The following is an 18,402-nucleotide window of genomic DNA, read 5'->3' as shown; positions in this document are numbered from 1 at the left end:
TGCGTGCGTTGAACTTCCTTCGCACCGTACATGACCAACCGTGCTAATCGGAGGTGCACTCGCCGCTGTCGCACACTGCCGCACGCTGCGCACGTGACGGCGGCCATGTGCATGTGCGCCCCTGTGCGGGGAGCAGTTAGCGAGCCGCGCTACGAATCCGGCGACCTGAGTTTTATTCCCACTCACGGGCACCAACACTGGTGACGATTATATGAACCGGTCATGGGCCTCTCCTTGGTCTTTGCATTCTGGTGTGTCAGTGTAGCTGCCTTAATAGGTGCTCACAAATAGCACTCTCACTCCAACAGCCAATGTATGGGAATTTTTTGCAACCTGTGTATATAGTGTTTGCCTTTGTGTGTTTGTGTATGGTGTGTATATATAGTTATATGGGGAGTGATAGTGTAGCGGTTAGCGCGCGGCACTACGAACCGGGCGAGCCGAGTTCGATTCCCGCTCACGACCAACGCCGGTGACGATTATCTGAACCGGTCCTGGGCCTCTCCTAGGTCGACTCAGTCTCAAATGAGTACCTGGTGCGGTGTGTAAACATCGCTGCTCGTCGAGACAAAGTCGACCGGGAATGGTGCTGGCCACCCACCCCCTCATGTGCTGTGCCGATCTTCATAGGTGTTCGCTTACTGCACTTTCCCCAACAGCCTGTGTGGGTTATACGGGGGATCTTGGTCTACGTGCATTTAGTGCTTTGTGTGCAGTTAAAACGCGGGGTAGTGAGTGCATCTAAGTCTTAACTCGTAACACCTGGGTCTGTTTGATGCCATAACCTCCTGCCAGCAGTGAGCCTTCCACACTTCACGTGGCCTCAAAGTGCACCTAGCCTCACCAAAGCTGTGAGTGATATCATCATCTCTTCATGGCCAACGGTGGCTATTGTTGCTGCTGTGCACGTGGCAGCTCAGCCCAGCACATGGCAGGATTGGCGTACACGTGGCAGGTCAGTCAAAGGGGGAACGCCGAATGTTCCCTGTGCATGTGGCACTCGCGGCAAACACGGTGGCTAGGAGATGTTAACTACCTCGCCTGGTATGCAGGAGGGCGTGGGTTCGATCCCGACCTTGATGCCTACTGTATATTTTGAGTTTGCGTGTTCTTCTCCCTGTGGCCGCGAGGATTTTTCTCCGGGTCCTCCGGTTTTTCCCTCCGCAGTTAGAATCAACATCATGCGTTTAGAGTATTTGGCTGCGATACATTTTCACGTGATAAGCCATTTCGTTGAGCTATCATTTGTGATAGGCAGATCACTTCTGAAAAATAACTTTACAGCTCAGTGGGCCTTAGAGTTGAGCCAGCCCAGCGCGTGTCGTATGGTGGTCAACTCCGCTCGCTGCGTGGAACATCGGCTCGACACGTGGGGAGGGGATACCAGCTCCCCGCACGTGGCTGGTTAGCAAACGCGAGCCCAGGGCAGCCTGAGCACGTGGAGCGTGAGATAGAGAAGGAGAGCGATTCGTGTTCCACGAAAAATCGTCGCGTCTGAACGTGAAGCCGGCGAGCCGCTCGCTGGCTGGGGTCCCGCTCTCGGCGCGCGCTCGGCGAGTTCGTGCTGTGCCGTCGTGGCTACGTGCTCCCCCGTCCGCGTCCCACGATCCATGCGGCCCCGGCTGCCAGATTTCCTTACGTGTAGAAAGGGTGCAGGGGTCTGTGTCGTTTGACCGTGGATAGCGCCGGTAATGGGCTTGTGGCTCGGGGGCGACTGTGCCGCAGGGCGGGGTGGGGAGGGGGGGGAGCAGAATGAAAGAGTGAGGAGGAGAAAAGGAGCAGAGAAGAGGAGAGCAGAGCAGAGCTCTCCTGGAGGAAAAAAAACAACTCTCACCTGAGGTTTAGATGAAGCTGCGTTGTTCTCCGTGGCTGTACCGTGTTCGAAATAGTCTCTATGAGCCTGGGGAATATTGAGACTAAACTCCCAAGAACCCTAAAGACGCCTTAGTTTGGCATAAACACTGAACCATAATAATCATAAGGTGTGCCGTTTGTCTGGCTCTCTGAATTTCGGGCATTAACACTGAACTCTAATAACCTAAAGATGCCTTAGTCTGTTCCTTTCAGCCACAGGCAATGACACTAAACCCTAAGAATCATCCTCAAGGTGGATAATTCGGCTTTCTGAGCCTCTGCTCCAATACTGTAGTGATATTTGTCGTTTTGTCGTGTTATCACGGCGCCCCACGTGCCTTTGGCTCTCTGGCGGCAGACAGATTAATCTGGACGTGCATCGTCAGCAAACGGGAAAGCCATTCGTGCCATCCACGTGAACTGGACGAGAGATCAGCCGCTATTCCGCGACCCCACGTGGCTTCGACTAAACGCACGGAGGACGTTTCACAGTGTGGGATGTGTGCAAGTGTCAATTGTGTTTTGTCCGCTGAGTTTTGTACGTTTATTTTTTATTTACTTACATGGAACGGATGCATCGATGCCATCTCAGAAATCAGAATCTTTATTTAGGCTGCCGGAGAGATCCGATGATCTTATGAAGCTCTTCTCTCTTGCACACGTCCGGTGCGGGTGGGTCCACAACGTTACAACAGCAAACAGTACGACAAAGACACACGATAGGAGTGCAAAGTAGAGAAAATGGTAAGCAAGTCGCTGAATATAGATAAGTAACGAAATATTTCATTACATAAGCACGATCTATAAAGATTTGGCAAGGCAGCCAAAACAACAACAAAACATTCTCGGTCTTCCCAGCCCCCCCCCACCCCCCCTTCTCGATCTTGCCAGCCCCCCCCCCCCCCACAATACAGTTTTGATTTGTACAATCTTCTAAATCACAACTGCATCATCAAGACATCATACAAACGAGTGGGACGTGTGCAAACCCCTTGCCAATCCACTCCTTGATAGGGGGCCGCCCTACACTGGGTGGGTCGTGGGGGCTATTTGAGCATTCTCCCCACCACAGTAGGTCAATGCGGATTGGTGAAAGCAGAATGCGGGGTGGGGGGGGGGGCAATAGAAGTATAGTACAGCAATGGAATTTTCTGGATTGTCCACTGTTGCCTACCACATAGGCGAGCAGTCTACGACGACCTGCTGTGCATTGTGGGTCACCCAAGCAGGCGCTACCCAGGCTCAAAACCCTGATGAGCTTCCGAGGTCTGACGAGATTGGACGCTTTCTGAGCGAGATTTGGTGCCTATGACCAAATCACCTGGGACACGTCCATCACCGGGAAAAGGAAAGCATATACGAGATATTAGTTGATTTCATAAATATATGTATATATTTTAGATAAGAGGCAGTCAGTCACAGGCAGAGGAGATGAGGATGGGCAGGCCATCGACAGCATGGACGGCCAGGGAGAGGTGGTCCCAAACAATGGGGGCAGCGGAGAAGAATGCGCAACCTCCCGCTGAGTGAAGGTTGACGAGGAGCTTCGGCATAAGAGCCTTTGTTGCTGGAGTGGCGGGCGAGTGAAGGGGAGTAGAGGGAGATGAGAAGGGAGATTTTAAGGAAGATGAGAATGGAGCGGAGAAAGGAGAAGGGAGATGAGAAGGGAGATGAGAAGGGAGATGAGAAGGGAGAGGGAGAAGGGGGAGAGGGTGATCTTTAACCCTTGATACTCATCCCCACTTGACCCTTTCCCGTTCTGAGACGACCGCAAGTTGCAGGGAGGGTGTCCCATTCTCACCGCTGAATCTCAGAGCGCGCAAGCGGTTCATCGCTAATTTTATTCAAAGTGACATAGCAAACGTTGTTTTTAAAGAGATTGCGCTCACCGCAGAGAACTGTAGTGACACGACCGCACTCTTATGATAGCTGGCGCCAAACTGTGCCACACTCCCCCCTCTCGCATGCCCTTTTGCGAGCCTCGGTTTGAGAAAGTTATTTTCGTTTTTCTTTCCATTCATACGTGTACATCATCGGAACACAACACGTACGTCATCGGAATGGGAAAGTGTTCATAGCCTACGACCAAATGGCCCTGCATGCACCCAATTTTGTCAGATTTCTGAAGCTTAAGCAGGATCGAGCCTACTTAGAATTTGGAATGGTGACCACCAGTGACCAGAAGATGGCAGTACAGCGATGGACTTAGTCCACGTTATAATAAATTGTGTTCACTCTGTTTTGTGTGTGGCTTGAATACGCCGGGAACTGTCAGGGTTATCCCATCGTATGGGTTATTGCTAGGTACTCCAGTTTACCACTCATTCATGGTATTTGCCAAACATCATAATGCAAAAACCTCCTGAAGAGCAAGTCTTAAGTATCAGCACAGAAATTGGAATGATGAAGAATTTAAATGTGCAGTGTACGTTCGTTCATAATCTATATATATAAAATCGTTCATGTCTGTGTGTCTGTGTGTGTGTGTGTGGACTGCACTTTCATTGGACGGCGGTTGCCCCTGGCAACGGCTAGCCACGCCTTCGCCGCTTTCATTGGACGGCGGTTGCCCCTGGCAACGAGTAGCAACTTTTTCCGCGGGGTGGACGCCATTTTTAATAGCGCGGGGGGGGGGGGGGGGACCGGCACCCGTACCCAGCGTTCGCCGGGTGGGAAAATCAGGCAAGGCGGGAGGCTCTGCACGGTGCTAGGCCTCGACACCCAACACGCCACTCTGCGGTAAATTCATACAAATTTCACGTCCTCTACAGAGTGGCGAGGGAGGCAGAGTGGCGAGGGAGGCAGAGTGGCGAGGGAGGGACTCAGCCTCAAAACGAGTAACTGGTGTGGCGTATTAACATCGCCACTGGGGAGACAAAGGCGGCCGGGCGTGGTGGATACAAGTCCCGGGCAAAGCCGGGTCATGACTATGTGTGTATGTGTTTATGTGTATGTCTGTGTGTCTGTATGTATGTGTGTATGTATGTGTCTGTATGTGTTTGTGTGTATGTATGTGTGTGTCTGTATGTATGTGTGTGTGTATTGTGTATGTGTTTGTGTGTATGTATGTGTGTGTTTGTATGTATGTGTATGTTTGTGTGTATGCATGTGTGTGTATGTGTTTGTGTGTATGTGCGGTTATGTATGTGTGTGTATGTGTGTGTCTGCAGCAAGCGCGTGTATGTGTACCTATGGACGCGCGCGCGTGTGTTGTGTAGGGGGAACGGTAGTGTAGTGCTTAGCGTACTGCCTGTGTCTATGTGTGTGTGTGTGTGTCTGTGTGTGTGTGTCTGTGTGTGTGTCTGTGTGTGTGTGTCTGTGTGTGTGTGTCTGTGTGTGTGTGTCTGTGTGTGTGTGTCTGTGTGTGTGTGTCTGTGTGTGTGTGTCTGTGTGTGTGTGTCTGTGTGTGTGCGTGTGTGGTGTGTAGGAGGAACGGTAGTGTAGTGCTTAGCGTGCTGCCTGTGTGTGTCTGTGTGTGTGTGTGTGTCTGTGTGTCTGTGTGTGTGTGTCTGTGTGTGTGTCTGTGTGTGTGTCTGTGTGTGTGCGTGTGTGGTGTGTGGGGAGCGGTAGTGTAGTGGTTAGCGTGCTGTCTGTGTGTCTGTGTGTGTGTGTCTGTCTGTGTGTGTGTTCTGTGTGTGTGTCTGCGTGTGTGGTGTGTGGGGAGCGGTAGTGTAGTGGTTAGCGTGCTGTCTTTGTGTCTGTCTGTGTGTTTCTGCGTGTGTCTGTGTGTGTGTGCGTCTGTGTGTGTGAGGAGCGGTGGGTGTAGTGGTTAACGCTACGCTGCGCTACCAACCCGGCGAACCGAGTTAGATTCCCGCTCATGGCCACCACCGATCAAGATTATTTGAACCTCACATAGGTCGACTCAGCCTCAAACGAGTAACTGGTGTGGCGTATTAACATCGCCACTGGGGAGACAAAGGCGGCCGGCCGTGGTGGATACAAGTCCCGGGCGAAGCCGGGTAGTACAGCTAGTCTATATATATAAAATCGTTCATGTCTGTGTGTCTGTGTGTGTGTGTGGACTGCACTTTCATTGGACGGCGGTTGCCCCTGGCAACGGCTAGCCACGCCTTCGCCGCTTTCATTGGACGGCGGTTGCCCCTGGCAACGAGTAGCAACTTTTTCCGCGGGGTGGACGCCATTTTTAATAGCGCGGGGGGGGGGGGGGGACCGGCACCCGTACCCAGCGTTCGCCGGGTGGGAAAATCAGGCAAGGCGGGAGGCTCTGCACGGTGCTAGGCCTCGACACCCAACACGCCACTCTGCGGTAAATTCATACAAATTTCACGTCCTCTACAGAGTGGCGAGGGAGGCAGAGTGGCGAGGGAGGCAGAGTGGCGAGGGAGGGACTCAGCCTCAAAACGAGTAACTGGTGTGGCGTATTAACATCGCCACTGGGGAGACAAAGGCGGCCGGGCGTGGTGGATACAAGTCCCGGGCAAAGCCGGGTCATGACTATGTGTGTATGTGTTTATGTGTATGTCTGTGTGTCTGTATGTATGTGTGTATGTATGTGTCTGTATGTGTTTGTGTGTATGTATGTGTGTGTCTGTATGTATGTGTGTGTGTATTGTGTATGTGTTTGTGTGTATGTATGTGTGTGTTTGTATGTATGTGTATGTTTGTGTGTATGCATGTGTGTGTATGTGTTTGTGTGTATGTGCGGTTATGTATGTGTGTGTATGTGTGTGTCTGCAGCAAGCGCGTGTATGTGTACCTATGGACGCGCGCGCGTGTGTTGTGTAGGGGGAACGGTAGTGTAGTGCTTAGCGTACTGCCTGTGTCTATGTGTGTGTGTGTGTCTGTGTGTGTGTGTCTGTGTGTGTGTCTGTGTGTGTGTGTCTGTGTGTGTGTGTCTGTGTGTGTGTGTCTGTGTGTGTGTGTCTGTGTGTGTGTGTCTGTGTGTGTGTGTCTGTGTGTGTGTGTCTGTGTGTGTGTGTCTGTGTGTGTGCGTGTGTGGTGTGTAGGAGGAACGGTAGTGTAGTGCTTAGCGTGCTGCCTGTGTGTGTCTGTGTGTGTGTGTGTGTCTGTGTGTCTGTGTGTGTGTGTCTGTGTGTGTGTCTGTGTGTGTGTCTGTGTGTGTGCGTGTGTGGTGTGTGGGGAGCGGTAGTGTAGTGGTTAGCGTGCTGTCTGTGTGTCTGTGTGTGTGTGTCTGTCTGTGTGTGTGTTCTGTGTGTGTGTCTGCGTGTGTGGTGTGTGGGGAGCGGTAGTGTAGTGGTTAGCGTGCTGTCTTTGTGTCTGTCTGTGTGTTTCTGCGTGTGTCTGTGTGTGTGTGCGTCTGTGTGTGTGAGGAGCGGTGGGTGTAGTGGTTAACGCTACGCTGCGCTACCAACCCGGCGAACCGAGTTAGATTCCCGCTCATGGCCACCACCGATCAAGATTATTTGAACCTCACATAGGTCGACTCAGCCTCAAACGAGTAACTGGTGTGGCGTATTAACATCGCCACTGGGGAGACAAAGGCGGCCGGCCGTGGTGGATACAAGTCCCGGGCGAAGCCGGGTAGTACAGCTAGTGCATTTATACAGGCAGTGATGAAAAGAATCGCACAGGACACTAGCATGTTCTTCTTTGTTAAAGAAGGAAGCATCGGTCTGGGTCTCTGAGCCATTATAAACAAATAATATTAAAAGAAACGTGGTTAATCAAGGCATTAATTAATATTTACTGTACCTACAACAGCCCGTTGTTAACAGGGGAATGGTCAGTAAGCGAACACATTGGGCTCTATGGAGGCACTACACCACTATACCCTACACTACTCTACACTATACACTACTATACACTACACTATACACTACTATACACTCCACTATACACTACTATACAATACACTATACACTACTATATACTCCACTATACACTACACTACTCTACACTATACACTACACTATACACTAGACTATACACTACTATTCACTACACTATACACTACTATACACTATACTATACACTACTATACACTACACTATACACTACTATACACTACACTATACACTACTCTACACTATACACTACTATACACTAAACTATACACTACTCTACACTACACTATACACTACTATACACTACACTATACACTACTCTACACTACACTATACACTACACTATACACTACACTACTATACACTACTCGACACTACACTATACACTACACATTGGGCTCTATGGAGGCACTACACCACTATACACTACACTACTCTACACTGTACACTACTATACACTCCACTATACACTACTATACACTCCACTATACACTACTATACTATACACTACACTATACACTACACTATACACTACACTATACACTACTATACACTATACACTACACTATACACTACTATACACTACACTATACACTACACTATACACTATACTATACACTACTATACACTACACTATACACTACACTATACACTACACTATACACTACACATTGGGCTCTATGAAGGCCCGTCGTTAAGCAATTAGTCATTAACAGGGGTGCTCGTTAGGAAGGGATCTGCTTTATAAGTAATTATTAATAATATGAATGTACAGTGTACATTAATTCATAATGCATTTATAAGGGCAGTGATGAAACCAATCGCACAGGACAGTATCATGTTCTTCTTTGTTAAAGTAGGAAGCATCGGTCTGGGTCTCTGAGCCAGAGAACAAGGCCCCCGCAAACTGAGAGTGAAACTCCGAGGAGGGCCATCTGCAGCACGCACGCACAGCTGCCAATCTTACAGTGCCTTGTACAAAGGAGGGCAGTTAAGCATTTAGAGGAACTTCCGGTGTTTGAGATCAAACCGGTCCATATGGCTTACGCACCCATGACCACCCCGACGCACTATTGCCTTTTCAGCCATCATTTGACTTCCGGTAGAGCTCCAGCCAACCGACTCTCTCGCCGTTTCTAAACCACCCTTGTCCGTGAAAGTATGTTGAACCATTTTCGCACCGTACTTAGCCAACCGTGCTAATTGGATGTGCCAGGTGGACATAAAGGAGCCAAAAATGTCGGAGGTGCGGGGAAATGTAAACAAACTAAACACAAAAAGCAGTTCTAAATAAATTATTTTTCAATCTAGATTTGACGGCGCATAGCTTCAGTGGCTTCCTAATTTCGGAAGGAACAGCGTTCCAGACGGCCGCAGAAGCGCATTTGAAACTGCGCAATGCAGTGACCGCCTTTTTTCAATGGTTAGCCGTAAGCCGGTGCGAGGATCACCGGAGTTCGTGTGATCGTTTATGCTCCTTGACGAGATCAGGATGGTATTGTGGTTCATATGTGGCGAGCACTTTGTGTGGAATGAGTGCGACCTTAGAACGTATTCGTTCAACGACCGAAAACCAATGCAGCTCAGCGAGCACTGAATGGATGTTGTTAGATCTTACCCATCGTGTCTTCTTCTTCCTTGGCATCTACCCAACCAACTCCACCCAACCAACTCCATACAACCACTCCACCCACCAAACTCCCCCAAACCACTCAACTACACCCACCCACCAACTCCACCCAACTACTGCTCCCACCAAAATCCACCCATCCACTCAACTGCACCCACCAATTCCACCCAACCACTCCACCCACCAAACTCCACCCTACCACTCTACTACACCCACCAAACTCCACCCACCCATTCCACCCACCCACTCAACTCCACCCACCCATTCCACCCACCCACTCAACTCCACCCACCCATTCCACCCAACCTCTCCACCCACCCAACTCCACCCAAACACTGCACCCACCCACTCAACTGCACCCAACCAACTCCATCCAACCACTGCACCCACCCACCCAACTACACCCACCCATTCCACCCAACCTCTCCACCCACCAGACTCCACGCAACCACTGCACCCACCCACTCAACTGCACCCAACCAACTCCATCCAACCACTGCACCCACCCACCCAACTCCACCCACCAAACTCCACCCAACCACTCAACTCCACCCATCGATTCCACCCATCCATTCCACCCACCCACTCAACTACACCCAACCATTCCACCCAACCTCTCCACCCACCAGACTCCACGCAACCACTGCACCCACCCAACACCGCAAGAGCAAATTCCTCCACATTCTTGTGGGCTCCATCCGTCACAGTTAAACGGTTGCTTACGGCACAAGTCTGTAAGACACCGCTCTGCATGGTGACCATGGGACAGCGCTGCTGTGAAGTAGTTTGCCCGTGCCATAGCTGGCGAAAGGGCTTCCACTATCGGGCGCTCTAGAGAGTCCCTCTGGTGGATCGTTACAAAGTAAAACAACAATCACGCAAAAAGGGGGGCTTGATTTCATGTCCCACGTTAAATTACCTTTTAATCAATTGGCCAATCGGACAATGCAATCCATGTATTCTCTGTGTAATTTTCGCGCACAGTCGGTTTCGAAAATGATTCACAAGTGCCCCCGTCAATTTAGAGGTCCTCTCTAGAGCTCCTTCCACTTGGAGGCCCTTCCTTTACCAGAAGTCGCGCGAGCAAAGATGTTGCAGGATGCCGCCTTTGCCTATTACACTCGTCAGATATGAGAGTGGAAATGCAAATCGAGCTCGTTGCACCGTCAGTTGGTATGCCACACAACTAGGGGATGGGGGGGATGGAGCGCGAGGCGCCTTTCATTAGAGAGAGATGGCCCGAAACCAATGACGCGTCTCGCTCGCTTGACGCGGTAGTAGATGCATTCCAAACAAGTAAACCCGTAAAAACAAAGTTTTTCACTATAAATCCTTTATATGCGTGGCGGCTAGAGTCCTCTCGTCCTCTGGCTTGAGATGGCTGCCACCTATGGGTCAGATGATTGTCTGCCACCATTAAGCAATTGGTAATTAAATATTTAATTTGTTTTCCCTAAACAGTGTAAAATTTTGGAATTTTTTTCACGAACTTAATTGTCACACACAACGAGTCTGTGTGGAAAATGTCAGCTCGATTGGATCACGGGAAGTGGGTTAAAAAACGAGCGAAAGATTTGCACGGTCCTAAGCAAGCAAGCAAACTTAATATAAAGGATTTAAAAATATATTCGCCTGTGGAGGATGCGGGGATCGATCCCGCGACCTTTGGCATGGGAAGTGAGGGCGCTACCAACTGCGCTACTCCGCCATGGCCTGTGGAGGGGTTACGCTCTGGGCTCTTACACTGTGACGTTCAACCAAAGCCATGAATGAGTTCTATTTGAATATATGTAAAATAAAATTTTTTTGCCTAAAAAGTGTAAAATTTTGGGAATTTTTTTTCACGAACATTAATTGTCTCGCACAACGAGTCTGTGTGGAAAATGTCAGCTCGATTGGATCACGGGAAGGGGGTTAAAAAACGACCGAAAGATTTGCACAGTCGTAAGCAAGCAAGCAAGCACGCAAGCAAGCAAGCAAGCACGCAAGCAAAGGATTTTAAAAAAAAGAGCACACACAAAGCGAAACTGCACGAGGCAGCTGCCTGCCAAGTAGTGCGCACAGAACACGCACAGGCCATACCACACAGTGTTGTCACCGCTTCCGACCACATAGAACTGTGGGTAAAACTAGGTAAGCCGTATATATTTGCGAAATCGCACAAACAGAACCCGCATAAAGCGAGGGAAACCTGTACAGTATTGCGTTTATAGGGGGCCGTGTCTGCTAAGAGCTGTTTGCCGTAATGTCCATTGGTTCTCATCTCTCCGTCTCTGTGTGTCTCTCTCTCTCTCCCTGGTTGCACTGACCTGCAGATCACTACTCGCAGGCCCTCGCGTGTAAAGTGAGCTGCGAGGCGCGCCTGGTGCCTCTGTCCGGTGGAGAGCCACAGGCCAAGTTCGTGGCCACCATGTACCACTACCTCCAGTTCTGCTACTACAAGCGTGAGTCCCTCCCCCCCCCCGGGGGGTCTGCCAAATAGAGCGTAATGTCGCCTCAACGAACCTCAACGGTTCGCTTGATGTCACGAGACGGACCTTCTTAAATTAATTCAAAAATTATCCACAATTGAATTTTGGGGGGTCAAAATCTTTTTGTGTGTCGTCGAGATCCTCCACCACCCAACGCAGCCGAACAAATTGAGTTGCCGCGCGGTGCACGGGGCGTTCTAGTAGCGTGCTGAACCTTTAATGTGTTTGGCTCGTCCGCTCACAACGAGCGTTAGCGACCGTACCTTAATCGCTCCGTTTTGGTTGCGAGAATTGTCAGGGTCTTAACGACGCAAATTTGGTCAGACCTTTACGAGGCCTGAATCCAAAACGTCAATGATCATTATGTTATGTTTTGTCAATCGCCGAGACAGTTGAACAAGTTTTACACAGTAACTGATACAGCATCCTGAACGCATACTTGCAATCGTGTTAATGGACAATTCACCGTGTATTACAGAGAGCTAACTGACGCAGAATATTTAACACAAACAGGGAATTAAATTGTCCGCAGTGGAAGTCGATAGAATTTCTCCGCTCGACGCTCGGACAAAATTTTGTCGTTGGAGAAACTCAAAAGTCGCTAAGTTGCCATCACTGGTCCGGCTTGGCATGCAGCTCGCGGGGATTAGAACATCGCTCGGTGGCTCATGTGGGTGTAGTGATGTGTCTATTCGTTGAGGAAATACTGGTTATTAAAACTCAAGGTACCTGTATTGATTTTCATGTCTCCCAATCCCTTTACCCGTGGCACACCACCGCGGTAAGGTGGTGTAGAGTCAATGATATGAAGAATGGAAAATGTTTAATCAAGGGCAAAGGGAAGAGAGAAGATAAAGAATGGGAAACAAAAGGAAAAGGATGATAAACGAACGGAAAAACGGGAGCTCTAAGAGTAAAAAAAACAATCTCAGTTTGACGTCATCATGCCATAAACAGTCTAAATGTAGAGCCTGTAGGAAAGTGTGCCCCCTACTGTGTAAAGTCTAGAAAGGCCACTTGGAGAGTGTTTTGGAAGCCTTGTGAAAAATATTTTTTGCGGGTCGTTTTCACGGCCTAAGTTTGCGAGATTTCCCAATGGATTCATCTCATGGTGAATCTATTTAGCGCAATTGGAATATAGAGGGAAAAAAAAGACCAAATAAAAGTCATCCAAACGTGTCTCCCTTCGCGCGCGCTTCAGTTGGTGGGTCGAGGTTCGAAGTGGACTGCAACCTTCAAAGGATTGGTGCTGCCTTCGTGGTCGCCCCCCCCCCCCCCCCACCGTGATCCGTGGATCAAACAAATCACTCGAGACAGACAGCGTATGGCAGCCAAGAGCAAGTTTATGTGAACGCAAGAGGTTACGCGTTTTGCGCCAACGGTCCTTCGCTGACGATGCGTGACGAATGAACGACCGAATGAGTAATCTAAAATACGGTCGTCACCCAAACACGGAGCCCGCTGTTGTCAGGTTGCCGTTAGTTGACGAACGCGGCGCGTGGATTTGCTTGCCTGACGCGGGCGCCGTGTGTGCGCCTCGTGTGGTGCGGTGATGGCGGTGCTTCTCCACCCCAGTGGGTGAGTTCAAGCAGGCCGTGCGCGCTCTCGAGAGCTACTCCCTGTTCGACCCGGAGGACGAGGTGATCAAGCAGAACCTCGTCTACCACAAGGTGAACAAGGACGCGGAGGGGCTCACGACCGCCGACTTCGAGCCCAGACCGGTGAGGACTCGCCGCGACATCACCGCCGCCACGTCACCACAGGGCCGGAGCTAGGCAGTGCGGTGACTGCTGCGCCAAGGTGTCGTCCATCGTGCCGCTGCTACTGCCCCCCCTCCCCCCCCTGCTGCTGCCTATCCCCTACTGCGGTGCCGGCACTGCCCCACCAAAAGAAGAAACAAGTTTAGCCACCACCAACTGACACCACCAACTGCCACCACCAACTGCCACCATCAACTGCCACCACCAACTGCCACCGCTTGCTTCGTTTGCAACAATGTGGCAGCACCCTCTCCCACCCCCGTCTTTTCTGTAACTTTTAATCCCATTCTCTCAGAATCTTGATTTAGACTGCTGGAGGAATCCGATGAGCTGTGAAGCTCTTTGACTTGAAGCTTTCGTGACTGCAGGAATTTATATATTTTTGGTCTTTCGGTAAAGTCACATAGACGTCTACGTGACATTACCGAAATACCTAAAGAATGTGAAGCTCTTTTTATTTTTTCCAGTATGGCGGGTTAGCGAATTACAACAGCAAACAAGACAACAAAAGTAGAGAAAATCGAAAGGAATTCACTAAACACGATGCTAATTGGTTCCACGAAACCGGTCGTTAAGTGATTTGGTCGTTAAGCGAGTATAGGAAATACACGCGAAAGGCTTAATTTGTTCCGATACCATCGGAAGTTACCGTTTTTCACCCAAAATTTTATTTTATAATATTTAAACAATGGATATTAATATATAAATATACTAACAACATTATAAACACATACAATTAAAAGAAACAGGGTTAATCAATGCATGAATTAATATTTACTGAACCTCCAACAGCCTGTCGTTAACAGGGGAATGGTCAATAAGCCAACACACTGGGCTCTATGGAAGCCCTACACTACTATACCCTACACTATATACTACACTATACACTACTATACACTACATTACTATACACTACACTACTATACACTACTATATACTATACACTACACTATACACTACACTATACACTACACTACTATACACTACACTATACACTACACATTGGGCTCTATAGAGGCCCGTCGTTAAGCGATGAGTCGTTAACAGGGGTGCTCGTTAGGAGGTGTTGTACTGTCTAAGTAAATAAATGCATCAATCCTATAAGTCTGATTTATCGAGCTTGGGCAGAAAAATAACAACAACAACTAAAGTGCTCCTTCCCACCCCCCCTGCCATCCCCACTGCCATCCGCACCCTAAATTCCCAGGAAGCGCTGGAGTACCGTGACCTGACCGTGCGCCTCTGGGAGATGTACAACTTCTCCGTCGAGTTTCTGGCCCCAGACGACGAGGTGGGTCACCGTGAATAAACTCGTACGGCCTGCCCTCGGAGTGACGGCCTAATTCTCGTCGTGTCCCACTTTCTTCAGCAACAATGCTGTCGTTTTTTCGTGAAGCGTGAATATAGTCAAGTTGCAGCTTTGATTTTTTTTCATTTTCGATCGGCGCAGTGATTTACATTGTCTTGAAATACAGAAAGTGTATAGTATCGAGGTGTAAAGTATTGTTCAAACGAAATATATTCTGAGAAACAACTCGGTCTGGAGGTGTGTCAGAGCAATGGTGCAGCGAGAGACTTTCTTTCCTTTGTATTTGTGTGTTTAGTTTGTTGTCCTTTCCCCGCACCTACAATTAGCACGGTTGGCTATGTGCGGTGTGAAAGAAGTTCAACTTACACTGCTTAGAGCGCAGTATAAAGCTGAAAAAGTCAACGCGTTCGTCAATAATACCGGCCTCAACATTTTTTTAAGTACACAAAAGGCATCGTTTTGGGCAATGGCCGTTCTTCACAGTACATCGAGGGCCCAGGAGGGTCGTGTGTGAGTTTGTTTTTTGTAAAGTGTGCTCGTGTCGCACCACTGTCATCATCTGAGCAGCAGCAGCAGCACCACGAGATAATTCGTGTTCATTTTGAATAGCTATGCTGGGACTGCCTGACACGTGACGTGTCTGCGCAGCGCGGAGATGCGTTCAACAACAACTCAGCATTGCCCTGCGCGCCGTTCCATTTTGAATTTCAGAAGTGTGATTTAAAAGAAAAAAAATCTATAAACAGTAGTCTTGAGACCCAGTGTTACTTTCATGGGTAAACATAGGCAATAATACTGTACATAGATATGAACTCTTAATAAAAGCCCAACAGCCAAAGCATTTAGGGTCACCGCCTGAATGCTTTCAAACAAGACTTTGATGTTATCACGCCAGATTCAGATATCTCGTGAAGCCAGCATATCACGGGCTCTCAGTTCTGACTTTGCACGGCAAATATCCGGCGGGCAAAACCACCCGTCCTGCGTTGAGCCCTGCGCTGGCGCGGCTCGGATATGCCAGTGGAAAAGGGGTTATTTAAGCGCGCCATTCCCAGGCCATTGGCGAGGCCGCGTCGACCTGACCGATGATGATCGCGCGTCGTTGTCCGCCGCTCGCAGATGGAGCTGGACGGCGACGTGACGTACGAGCCGGAGCTGGACACGTCGGACGTGGAGTTCGAGGGCGAGGGCGACTACGAGGAGTCCATCTACTCGGACTGGTGGCAGGAGCCGCAGCACAAGGGCGACGTGGGGGTGCCCAGCAGCTGATTGGTCGCTCGTCACCGGTCACGACACGCGGCCGAACACACGGTCACTTTTTTTTTTAACCAAACTGCCCGAATACCTCCCCCCCCCCCCCCATGAATGTATGAATGAGCCTGTGGCGCAGGGCTCAATTTCAGCGGGGTCTGTCTGGGTCAGCCCAGCCCAGAAATTATTTTCCGCGTGCCGCACACCACTTCCGGTATATCTCCTGCGATGTGCCACCTACGCCCGCTCTATCAGTGACGCGGAAAGTAAGAAATGGAGCCCTGTCGTGCGGTGGACTTTGTTGGCTATCTCCCTCCCGCAGTCCATCTGAGCACAAACCCCAAAAAATTGCCTGCATCTTTGCAGCGTTGCGCTGATGTTCATTTTTATCGCCGTCATCATCATCAAGTGTCGTCCTCATAACCGAGGTTCGACGCGCACGACCGTTGCTTTCCACCGTTGACGATCGTCAGCGTCGTCCCGTCCAGCTTGCTCACATTTCCCTTCTTCCTATTTTTCACTTCGATTTTTCTTCGCAGAATCTATTTCATCAGTTGGTTCAGCTGAACCTCCGCTACCACTCCTCTCAGTAGACTCCCAAGTCGTTCCAGCCTGTGTTCGTCCTGTCAGCTCACTCTGCCCGTTCTCTCATAACACCACATCTAAAGTTTTTCCTCGGGAATTCTTTCAGTTTGAAGGGCAGATCAACAAAGCAGGATTTTTGTATTCACATTTCGATTTGTGTGTGCTTGTTTCGCTGCCACATTATCGGTTTCTTTTTTTTGTTTCCTAAATGAGCTTAGGAGGGAGAACCCATGCGGCCAGGTATGGTTTTTGTTCTCTCTCGGAGTGAGATAGAGAGATTACGATTCAGAGGGCGCGGGAAACCACAGACGAGCGGGAAGGCAGCCAGAACCATCGCCAACGATTTCCCAAGCTCAGCGGTTCTATATTTGGATGTTTGGCCAACTCCATTAATGAGTGGTCATTACATGCGGGAGAAAACGGGTGTACCCGGAGACAACAACACCCCAATATGAATGCGAGCGGAGGTGATAATCTCCTTACGGATGGATAGACGTGGCAGTCGGAGCCGCCTTATTGTGACATTGCACGTTTTCTATTGGGCGGGGCTGACCTCACTGCTAGTGGTGCTACACCTTCATCACATATATAAAACGTTCTCACTGCGGTTGTGCTGCGTAGCTCTCCGATGTATTTTCGGTTTTGCGCCGCGTGCCGCTCAGCGCGACGTTTCGCTACGGCTGCTGGGAGCTTCATCGGGAACTGAAGAAGTGCCCAGCGCGTGGAGCGAAACGTCGGACGTCGCGCCGGACCGATGCGCGGCATGACGAGAAGACGCGTCGGAGCGCCTCGTTTCTCTTCCCCTCCCGGTCGCGTGTGTCGGAGCGTTTTCGCTTAAATAATGTGCGGCCATCGTTTCTACATTTGCAGATTTCTAGCCGATAGAATTTAAGTGCATGTTGAAAAGCAAAAGGTGTATTTGATAACATTGCATTCAAATACGGTATAAGTCATTGTTGACATTCGGTGCTTTTAAAAAATATATATATGCATTGATGAGAACCTGGCTCCTTTGATTCTCGGCACAACTCTGTAAAGAGTTGCAGATTACCGGAGTTGTGTTTGTGCCTTCGGCTGAGCCACGCGGGAAGCGCAGCTCGGTGCACTTACGCGTCGCCGCTGCGCCCGCCGTTGCCACCCCTCGTGTGCCCCCTTGTTAACGCTGCCGTCCTGCACGAAGCTGTGATTGCCAACGTTGCTCGCTACCTTTCTAGTGTAAATAAACATTGGAACGTGTTGACTTTGTCTCCGCCGAGAGTTTTGACTGGGTGGTGTTTTGCCGCGTGGTCGCCAAAGCCAATTTCAGCGATGGGCTGCCGATTGTTGAAAATATATTTTTGTTACTGCGTACCGGTTTTCAGAAATAATTAACAAAAAATAGGTGTTGGACTCCACCATCCACCAAGGGTGCGTCTCGTATCCACTCCTGTTTGTGATTTTCATGGACAGGATATCAAGGCGCAGCCGAGGTATGGAGAGTATCCAGTACGGGGGCATGGAGGTGGGTGGCGTCGCTGTTTTTTGCAGACGACGTTGTCCTCTTTGCCTCGTCAGTCTGCGATCTCCAGCGGGCACTTGGACAGTTTGATGCCGAGTGTGCAGCGGCTGGGATGAGGATCAGCACCTACAAATCTGAGGTCAAGGTTCACTCCCAGGAGATGGTGGAGTGTGCTCTCCAGGTGAGGGGGGAACAGCTGCCCTTAGTGGAGGAGTTTAAGTACCTCGGGGCAGTGGCGGCTCCTGCAAAATCTCTCAGGGGGGGCAAATGTCTGGA

The 18,402-nt window shown here is 49.8% G+C and overlaps 1 protein-coding gene across 1 annotated transcript in view; it reads left to right on the top strand.

The window, feature by feature from the left end:
* The window catches only part of P3H4 (prolyl 3-hydroxylase family member 4 (inactive)), a 28,450-nt gene extending 10,582 nt beyond the window's left edge, over nucleotides 1-17,868 (top strand). The window contains exons 4-7 of the mRNA XM_061575861.1: nucleotides 11,568-11,696; nucleotides 13,299-13,444; nucleotides 14,691-14,774; nucleotides 15,912-17,868. Coding sequence (XP_061431845.1) covers nucleotides 11,568-11,696; nucleotides 13,299-13,444; nucleotides 14,691-14,774; nucleotides 15,912-16,061 — 509 coding nt within the window. The 3' untranslated portion in view covers nucleotides 16,062-17,868. The remainder of the gene's footprint in view (nucleotides 1-11,567; nucleotides 11,697-13,298; nucleotides 13,445-14,690; nucleotides 14,775-15,911) is intronic.
* The last annotated feature ends 534 nt before the right edge of the window (nucleotides 17,869-18,402 follow it).

The sequence above is a fragment of the Lethenteron reissneri genome, chromosome 7 (genome assembly GCF_015708825.2).
Source record: "Lethenteron reissneri isolate LAM-NWPU_2019-01 chromosome 7, ASM1570882v1, whole genome shotgun sequence".
Lineage (NCBI taxonomy): Eukaryota > Metazoa > Chordata > Hyperoartia > Petromyzontiformes > Petromyzontidae > Lethenteron > Lethenteron reissneri.
The sequence above is the reverse complement of the archived record's forward strand: the minus strand, read 5'-3'. Positions and strand labels throughout refer to the sequence as shown.